Below are 10608 nucleotides of genomic sequence, written 5' to 3'. Positions count from 1 at the left end.
TTCCTGCTAGAGCGACTCCTAGCCCTCTCTTCATTATTACATCCCTTTCTCCTGCTGCCTGAACTTGATTTTTCCTGTGGGCTTGTGGATACCCTTTCAAGGTCAACACAGCTGAAACAACAGTGATAATTTCATCCCCCAGATCATCCATGCAGTTTATTCTTGTCATTGCTTCTACTCTTATCACCTCCGTCTCTCACTCAAGCCCACAGTTTTCAGCACTCTCTTTGACTCCCAAAACTCCTGACATCAAAATATTCAACCTATGTTTTAAGTCCTGTATATCCTTTTTCTCTATAACATAATGAGCATCTTCTGTTTATCCACACAACTAAATTCTTGGTCAAGCTACCTCACCCTTCATTTACCATTCTATCTTTCCTTTGGAGACAGCAGATGTAACTGTGTCCTTGTGCCAGGGAAAAGTTGCTGCAAGATCATTTTCCTAGTCTGTGGCTTTGCTTCCTACACAGCTTCTCACTTCCTGAATGGCAAACTATCACTGCGTGTTTTGACTCTTTCACAGCTTACCTCTTCTTCCCAACACTGACATTCAGCATTGCTGTAAACTTTCATCTCTCACTGGTCTGATTTGATCACTCCCTTGTTAAACTTTCAAATAAGCACCTCCTCACTACTTACCACCGTGCCTTTGCTACAGAGAATAATTTCCCATTCACGGCCATAAAACTACCTGACTTTCCCTCTCAAATGCCTCTAAAACCCTAATACCTACAAATACCCCCTTTAGATTAATGCCCATGAAACCAAAGCTGGACAACAACGAGGCTGCTGGCATACTGAAACAGTGCTGCTGTTGACAGTGTCCCCCCATTTACCTGGCTCCCTTCTCTCTAATCTCATCCTTAAGCCATGGGCTGTTCTGTGTTTTTACAGCACGTAGCAGGATGGGAACCCAGCCTCAGGTGGAGGGATCACAGCACCACTGTGCTGCCCTCCTCTCATCTATCACAGGCTAAACTGCACCTGCTCCTCTTGTTCTTGACTTCCAGGCACCTACTGGGAGTCTGGAAAACTACATCATGGCAAGGCTGATTCACACTGCCACAAGCACCACCTAAGGAACTCACTGGGCTGCTGCAGAAAGTTATGAGAAAAAAATGACTTCAAAACTTTTTTGTCTCCACCTTGGATTTAACTTTACCTGTCTCAGAGGTTGCTTGCTATAGCTAAAACACAAACTACAGAACAAATATACAGTAAATACTGACTGAACTTAGAAATACAATTCCATTTTTTGCACATCTTACTTAGCACCACATTAAATGAAGAATGCTTGATATCTAACCCCTGATTTGGAAAGCTGACTTACGTGGCGGGGCCATGTAATTAAGCTGACAACCCACAATTGCCCACAGACCAGACAGAAGTCCAAGACTGAAGAACATGAACACTGAATTACTTTTAAAGAAAGAAACAGGCGCTTTTTTAATGCAATCTTGAACACTGTTATTAAAAAAATGAGAGCAACATTTTGGAGTAATGAGCAGAGATTACTCATTCCCTTGTTTTACACAAGTTGACTTTTGGCTTTCTGCAGAACACCATTTAACAGAGCACATTACCAAGCTGCTAGCCACTTTTCACAGTGATGCTAAAGCAGGTAAGAGACAATAAGTGGAACTGTTGATGGTTTATATTACTCTATTATGTTAATGTTCACTAAAGTATGCCATAAGCTCTCTCATTACATGTGTATAAACCAATTCTCTGTGGTGTTATTCCTGTGCTAAATGCTATAACTACATAAATCTTGAATTAATGGAGACTTTATAGTTCCTGAAAATGAAGGGTAATTGCTATCTGTTAATGCTGTTGTTGCTATTAAAGGAAGTATATATTTTCAGTAACAATGTTTATGGACCGTGAGCTTCACATCTCAGCTACTGCACAGAGCAGAGACAGTGTAATACAAGTATCAGACTGACTCCCTTTCTCTCCCTCCTCCCTCTCAAAAGGCACCGTATCATTTCTACAGCTTCGGCAAGCAACACTGCAATCCTCCTAACAGCTGCAGAGTCCAAACCAATGTCCTTCATTGAACATACAGTAAAGGAAGCAGGATTTGCATTGCCATCTCTGGGAATGCGTGATTTGCTAAGTTTCTCGCTTGGTTAAATGGCTGGACAGCTCACTTTATTAGTTTGGGTATCTCAAACGGTTCTGTGAGAAGCGCGTGGTGACAGAATGATAGGTGTGAGAAAGCATCATCCCACTTACTTCCTCTGAGATTTCAGCAGTGCTACAGAAGTGAAAGGCTATACTTGGCCAGAGACAGTTCTCAGAAAGTAGATGGGATTGACAAGTCCCCAGCCTTGAGTTCCTCTTTCCCGATTATTAAAAACAGCAGTGCAATGTTTGGAAACACTCTCACAGTGTGCTGTGAAACTGTACCTTGCACTAAAGTAATGGCTCCTCTTTCTGATACACTGTACATGTGACTGACTATGCTCAATTGCTTTTCTCCCCTGGAGCCCTGCACTGCACTGCACAAGGAAAAAACCCAAACCATCAGGAGGACAGGAGGGTGTTTATATTTTATAATGCAGCAAGGGTAAAACCTTAATTTTACTCTAACGTCTGTGTTTGAAAACATTAAGAGCTCAATAGCCCATATACCTAAGAACTAAATAAATAGTGGATAATTACTAGCATGGTACAGAGAGAGAAGTAGGAGGTGGAAAATTTCAGTTTTGCTTCTAGCTCTGTCGCTGACTCAGTTTGTGCTTGTACATGAACTTTTTTTGTCTGCTTTCCTCGTGAGTTTTACGCAGACAAGACTGATCCACTGTTTGTGACTAACAAAAAATATTATGCAAATCAGAAGTACATTAGTAATTCCTGCCCTGCCCTTCCTTAGTGCCAGCGTGTGTAGGTGTACCTCGAAAACGCTGGTTCTTGCTGACCAGGCAGCAGGGCAGCATTGCTCTGTAGCAGTGGGGAATGAAGCCGACCCGCCACGTAATTCAGGAAGGCAGATGCTGGGCTAGGCAGTATGCTGAATACTCCATCTGGCTGCAATAGCCTGGGAGCATTAGCAGGAGATACATTTTGCCATCACATGGAAGGGGGAAAATGAGTGTAGTCCCTCAGGACAGACACACCAAAATTTTTACAGCTCTTTGTTGCATCAGTCAGGTTAAGTTTTAGACAAACACTGAATGAATTTCCAGGGGAGTGTAGTATGTCAGGTATCAACAGAGCAAGCCAGGCTGCCTGTGGTCCCCAGCTGGAAGGCAATGTTGCACTTACATTATCCCCATGGAAGGTTTGAAGCATCTTCACTTCAACCCTGGTGAGTTTACATGCATGTGCCCACATCTCTGCTGACAAGAAAAGCAACCCCACGTAATTCCAGAGGCCTATTTAATAGAACTGTGTCATGTTTCATGTCTCTGCAGATCAGGCAAGAGATAGAAAGATGATGATCTTGTGCTGCTCTCCTTATGAAGAAAAGAAATGTTATTATTAAGCTAGAGTCACCTTAAGGAGAAGGTAGCTGGGAAATAGGTGAGCCTGGAAGGTCAAATTACAGTTACAGAAATGTAAAGAAATGTCATATTAATGGTAAGGAACACTGTAATAGCCTTTCATTTGCTGTAAAGGACAGCAAGTTACCAGCCAAACACAATGCAGCTTCCTCTGAAGGTAACCTCAGATCCCACATTCTGAAAGCTAATCAATGTTGTTCAGATTTCAATTTCTTCTCTACAAGGTGAAGTCAAACCTAATCTAACAAACGTCAGTCTCAGATGTAATGCCGCTAGCTGGGTCTACCAGTGTAATTTAGATAATCATTAATAGCATAGCTGTATAATAAAACTACATGTCACTTACAACTTCATCTGAGGTTTGACTGGCAGATCTTTAAGCAGTTTTCTAAGTGATTGCTTTTACTTCCTTTGATTGGGCAGTCTAAGAAATGTTTTAACCCCATGGTATCTAAGCTTTTAGGGAATAATATTTTACCCTCGCCACCCCTGCTGTCAGCTCTGCTGCTGTGTAACCTTGTAAGAAACAGAACTTGGGGAGAGGGGTGGTTTCAGGGAGTGACTTTACACATATATGCACATATAAAATTAAAGTAATATAAAATATGTACAGTTTCTTTCATTCAACACACATGATTTAAATGTTTCTCTTCAATCAAGCCTTCATCTCAAAACACAGCTTTTGCCATACTCCAAGGATATTTAGTATCTGATGGCATTTTAAAAGAAGAAGTTGAAGAAACCCTAATGTTTCTAAAGCTCTAACAATACTAACAAAAATAAAAAGGCTTAACCAGGAGAAGTTGTTAGTCTCTTGAACTCATGGTAACCTCTGATGCATGGCTGCAGCCGGGTGTGCTGCTGAGGACACAGGGCTATCTGAAGTCAGCCTTTACTTCTGTAATGCTGATCCAGGAGAAAACTCTGTGCCACAGCTTCTCATGAATGAATGCAAGAGACTGGACAGCCAAAATACAATAAAGGTTTGATGAAGATCTGACCTGAGACTGCCAGGTTTATCTGCCAGAAGCTGGCAAGGAATACACAAGTCTTTTGTGTATTTGATGCTTAAAATCATGGTGCCACAGGTGCTACACAGTGGGACTTGTCTGTTTTCCTTGCAGAGGTGAACAAGAAATCCCCATACACAAACACAACTACAACCTTTCAATGACCAACCCCTGTATTCAAAAGAAGGTCAGAAAAATCATTGCTCTGTGATAAATATGCATGCAACACAACAAAACACTCCTTGACAGTTACCACACTGCCTTGGAGGGCAGGTCCCATCTTCTAAACTGATTACAAAATTGACATCTTCAAAGGTTGCTATATATAAAATACAGGCTCCTGACAAGTTATCAGAGAAAACTTCCTCTGATACAGCACTAACACTCTAACTCAGGTCTCACCAAATGCTCACATAATAATCAAGAAAGACTATTACGTTAACGGGACTTTCTTTCCTGTAAACAGAAGCTAGTGAAGATCACAGAGTAGCTAATCTGATGCTTTTTCATTCAACTGTAGATATTTTTAAATTTGACATGAAGACTGGAGGAAAATGTTATTTTCAAATTCATTCTTATTTTGACTATCAGGGAATTTCCAAGCATATGAAATAAGAAAATTCAGTCTTACCTTATCGTCAATATCGCTCTCGCTGTCACACTGTGGATTAGAGAGAGAAAAAAAGACTTTGAGAAACACCTTTATATATAGGGATCTTTTGCATCATCCTCTTAAATCTTTAGGATAGCTGTTTATGATGTTCACAGTTCAATGAAACACACTTCGGATGTTTGCAGTAATGCCTTTTACATTGCTAGCATAAACCAGACAAAGCCAGATTCTCTCTTACACAAATTTATGGTGTACTCTTACTTGGATGGGAAAAAGGAAACTTTAAACAAAAAAGACAATCAGCGATGCATTATAACAACCACTGTAATATGAGTGCCACAACAAAAAGCATGCCTTTTTACCATCCCAAATTGTGGAATATATAGTAACAGTTTTGCATTGCTTCACCTTGATAAGCACTTTGTCATCTAACAAGGAAACTGTGAAACTGGCAATCAATTTCTAATTTAATGAGTGGTACCAAGAATAGTAATTAAAATACATCATAAATTCTGGTACATTTTTTAGTTTGAATGAGATCACGATCCCAGGAGGAAGTGTTTACTTAAAGAGTTTTGGAGTGCAATCTCTTTCAGGCTCTGAAAATGAAATGCTCTATTTTCACAGCACAAATGATGGAAAGATAACTTGAGCACTGAACATTTCAGGACATGCACATCTTGCTGGCTGGAGCTCACAAAGATTTACAGTTGGGAACAGAAGTAAATCTCTTGGTGTCTGTTATGCTGACAGAAGTGGTCAGTGTGTTTTGTAGCCTTGGTGCCCAATGGGAATTTTCTCCTTCAGCCAACTGCTGATGGGAATGGCCCGGTGGGTTTCTGTAACTAGCAGCACCTTATGGAATTCACTGAGGGGACTCTGCAAGCCAGCAGTGACAAGCCCCAGATATGGAAATGGGCCATGAGAATGCAAATGCTTCAGTGTCATGAATGTAAAAGGAGGAATAGATCTGTTTGGTCATTTTGTCCAGATTTCCTCCTGGAGCGGGGGAGGCAGATCTTTCCTGTCACATCCTTTATCCTTAAGTCACACAACAGAAATTTCAGCTGTTACATTCTTAGTTTTCTGCTGATTTATGAGAGAATATTTAATCTCTTCTTCTTCTATTTGGCACATGAAATGATTGACCCCAAACATTGAGCAACCTTTTATTTTTAAATTCTCTGGAACACACTGAGCACACGAAGAGCCTCAATAATATTGGAGGAATCTCCCACAGTGATTCTGCAGTGAAGAGTGCTCAGCTTCACAACTGACACCTTATTCCCATTTTACTGCAGTGAAAATGCTTGGTTTAAGGAATCTGTTTTTCTATAGTCTTGACTACGCAGAACTCTTTTTCTTTCAAAATGAAACTATTTTACACCACCCCACATGATCCACAGCATGTTTGTCACAGAGAAATCCAACTGTTTAGTAGGATGTGCACAGATCTAACTGTATTAGATCATTCTGTAAAAGAAAGAACCTGAAGAAAAATGGAAGAAGTGACAGGACACTGCTTTGCAGGGGCCAGGAGCTGTGGGTGGGCAAGTTCTATGGGAATAACCAGTGTTAATACCAGCAAACTGCTCAAAGTCCCAGCCAATTACTTTCTAGTGGGCAAGACATCAAATAGCCATGTCTTTAGTAAATACCTTGCCATAAGCTATTTGTGCCTTTTTTGTGACTTTTATTCTGTCACTGACCTCTGTGAAAATTGTTATATGAAATACAGTTTTTGGTTTTTTTCACAAACCAAAAGTAAAATCAGTCCTGATAAATCATCATGAGCAGCCATCTGCTGACTTCCCCAAACCCATGTCATGCAACCACAAACAATTAGAAGTCTCTGTTCTGGGCCTGGAATGGGACTAATTGTCCATCACACTGAGATACGCTGGAACAGGTTTGCTGGGCAAAGGTTGCCCCAGTACCTGCTGCATTTGTGCTTGCTCAAGACAGCGATAATTCACACTGACAGAGCAACACATTCATCAAAACCGAGGTGGGGGGTGGGGGAAGATGCAGTCACAGCAGTCCACTTCTTATTATTTACATGCTCCTGAGAAACACTGGCTGAGTGGAGGGAAGCCTTTCACCTCCACCCAGGGGAGGCTCAAATCAAGCCCTAATGCTACAGCGACTGTGCATTCCTGAGTGGAGGGAAGCCTTTCACCTCCACCCAGGGGGGGCTCAAATCAAGCCCTAATGCTACAGCAACTGTGCATTCCCCCAAATTACCAGCATAATGGAGTGGGTCACAAAGACCTTGTTATTTTACCCTTTAAAGCTGGTCTATGCAAAAGTATCCTAAGTTACCATTTTAATCTTGGTGCTCATTCAATGTGAACACACGCATTTTAGAGGCAGAATATTTTGACGACGTGATTCGTGGTTCAGACTAAAGCACGTTACAACAGAATTACACCTATCACAAGAATGGCATAAAAATAAGTTAGCACACACAGCCATGGGTTTCTTCGAATTGTATACTTAGGCAATATCAATACGAATTTTAATTCTAACAGGGGCTTAAAGAATTATACACTGCAGTAATAAAATAACCAAATAAATTAAACTGCAAAATCCGTTGACTAGAAAGCATTCAGAATTATCATTAAAACTCAGATGCTTTTGCCTATGAGTCCTGGTTTAATAAAACCTCAGTACTGTAAACATTACCAAATTCAGCTTAAAAATATTTGCGATGTAAACAATTTTTTAGACTTTAGTAAGCATTATTATTCAAATACAAGGCAGTATTTTAGTCTTCTCTGGTTTTGTAACAAAACTTGTCTTCCTATTTCTTACTGCACTATGATATTAAAAAAAAAAGAGGAGAGGGTTTTTCTTGTTGAAAACAGATTTGACCTCCAAAATTTGTATACCTATAATGAGTATAAAACCCTATTACAGATGGTTTACATTACTAAAAGGTGCAGAATTACTTTATTTAGATGCCTAATTTTGCTTTGTACCAATATGCAACTTTGTCTCATGTAGATAAGTGAAAGTTGCAAAAAGCCGGTGAACCATCAAATCCACATGCCAAATTTTATAAACAGACATATGAATGAAGCAAACATCTGCTCTCTGAGGATACTTTTTTCCCCATTCAGGATCTGGAAAGACTTCATAATTAATTGCTTTTAAAATGGAAAAGACAGCAAAGAATTTTGTTTCATTTTAGCTTACATCTTCCTTACTTTAATCATGATTGCATCAGTCTTGCAACTGCAGAAGCCAGCAGGGCTGTGGATGCAGATCCACACGTGAACGTGGCTCAGTGTGGACACAGAGCCTTCTGTGAAGCTGTGACTGCAAGATGAGTGGTTTAAAAACTGTATTTGTGGCAGTGAGTTGCCTAATTTCTTGTTTGCCTTGTGAAAGCAAGTCCTCTGCCCCCTCTGCAGCCGTGTAGGATCACTCATGCACACAAACTGTCCTTTGTATTGATTCCTACCTGGCTTTAAACCACCAAAATACCATATCTTAATCCATGTGAGAATGTCCCAAACTGGCCTACGGGATGAGAGTTTGTGGGGGAAGAATTAACACACTGATATTTATAAAACTTGGACTTCGGCTTAACATACAAGAAGATAGGAATCTTGAGACTCATGGCTACCAACCTAGGCTAACCTCCCAGTGACTCCTGAAGAAAATACAACCAGCTTTGGTGGAAAAGGCCCCAGGCTTCAGAATTCCCACACGTTTTCTTAGTTTTATGTAAAAGGAACAGGCTCCCACACTCGCATCGAGAAACAGGAACCCAGAGGCTGCTGAACGAGCAACAGCACAGAAAAACCAACGACAGCAAAACCAAGCGGGCCCAGACAGAGCTGCGAAAAGCAGAAGCACTGCTGACCCCTCTCCCTTCCCTTCGCCAGGGGTGTGCGTGTTGGAAACCCCTGGTTTCAAAGGGCTCGTTCAGCTTCTGTGGGAACTGCCCTCAGCCTCCACACGCCCGCTCTGCCCCAGCCTCCTCCTCACCTCTGCCCCGGCAGATCCCCGGCTCAGCACAGGGCCTGAGGCGGGGACGCTGCATTGCTGGGATGTTGAAATGAATAATAGAGTCGTAGGAGAAACTCCAGTTTGGCCACAGAGGATTTTCTGAGTCCTAAAAGCCAACTTATCCTGTGTGAGGAGGAGGCGGCCATGGTGTGCCTTGTGAAGGCTGAGGCCACTACCCGGCTGGGCTCACCTCCCACGCTGCTGTTGTTGAGGGACAAAAGCCCTTGTCAAAACAAAAAAAGTTAAAGAAAATGTGGAGAATGGCAACTGTTGAAAGCAACGGGGGCTCATTGAAAGACAAAAGCTTCAATTACCTGGATTTTTCTAAAGGCCTGTTAACACTCCTGGTCTATAAGCAGGACTGTAAACAGCCATTGTGCCGGGTTCATAAAGGCTCCTAAAGGGATTATTCACTGGGTTGTGCCAATTGCCTCTCAATTCCACCAAGAATGTTTGCAAAGCCGACCCCTAATTGTGCAGCTTTTTGGAAACAATTTCTTGCAGTGACAACCCTTCACTCCGGAATCGCAGACAGAGCATCCATGTGTGTAGACTGGGCCTTGTGGCGTCTCATTTTTTTTGATGGCTGGGGTGAAATCTTGCTTTTCAAGACCCCTGTCCATCATGGCTTTCCCACCAGGGAAGGAGCTGTGATGCGTTCCATCACCTGCTTCCACAAACCACCTCAAGAGGGGACAAAGATGGACTTACGGCTACTGTAAAACAGGCAACAGCATATTTGGCAAAGGATCTTCTCTTACCGTTTACCGGCACCGAGCTCCTTACAACCTACATTAAAACTGCACTGTGATTCTTGTTGTTTTCTGGTGAGTTTGGGAATCGTGAGAACGTGCTTTGACTCTTTTCTTACCCACAGTGCTTTAACTACTACATTGTCCAGCTTTTCTTCACATAATAAAAGCACTACGTTGATTAACATGACATCAGATAGTCATGTAAAATGTCTCATGCCAGGAATAAGAGCTTCAAGAAATGAAAACAAAACCAAGTCTCATAAGACTGCAACAAGACTGGCAATACCTGGATGTTATGTCATGTTGGGTGCAGAGAAATACGGTTATTTCAAAGGGAGCCACTTCCTCCAAGCTTTTGAGAAGTCATCTCAGCTTATCCACACAAACATGGTTATCTCTTACTTCACCCAAATGCAGTGGTTTATGATTTAGGTTGTGCCTACACAGCCCCAAGGCTGTGGGCCCTGTTGTGCCAGACACTGTACAGCACAGGAGTTACAGGTTCCTGCCCAGACAGCTGAGAGAAAGGCTTGTTTTTTCCTCTCCACATAAACACACATAGCTATAGATATTATTTATATTATGATTAAGCAGAGGGTGATAGACATCTAAGCTAGCCATGTGAAGAAACAGATCCCAGCCCGGAGGGACATGTAATCAAACCAGTCTACCTGCAACTAGAACTGTCTGGGGAAGTGCAA

At 41.7% G+C, this 10608-nt stretch overlaps 1 protein-coding gene across 16 annotated transcripts in view; it reads right to left on the bottom strand.

Moving 5' to 3' along the window:
• Positions 1–10608, bottom strand: part of FBRSL1 (fibrosin like 1) — a 374043-nt gene that overhangs the window by 166566 nt on the left and 196869 nt on the right. For all 16 annotated transcript variants that reach the window (XM_017734940.1, XM_017734929.1, XM_017734930.1 and 13 more), the window contains one exon: positions 5154–5183. In XM_017734940.1, the coding sequence (XP_017590429.1) occupies positions 5154–5183 (30 nt within the window). The remainder of the gene's footprint in view (positions 1–5153; positions 5184–10608) is intronic.

The sequence above is a fragment of the Corvus brachyrhynchos genome, unplaced genomic scaffold (genome assembly GCF_000691975.1).
Source record: "Corvus brachyrhynchos isolate BGI_N302 unplaced genomic scaffold, ASM69197v1 scaffold114, whole genome shotgun sequence".
NCBI lineage: Eukaryota > Metazoa > Chordata > Aves > Passeriformes > Corvidae > Corvus > Corvus brachyrhynchos.
The sequence above is the reverse complement of the archived record's forward strand: the minus strand, read 5'-3'. Positions and strand labels throughout refer to the sequence as shown.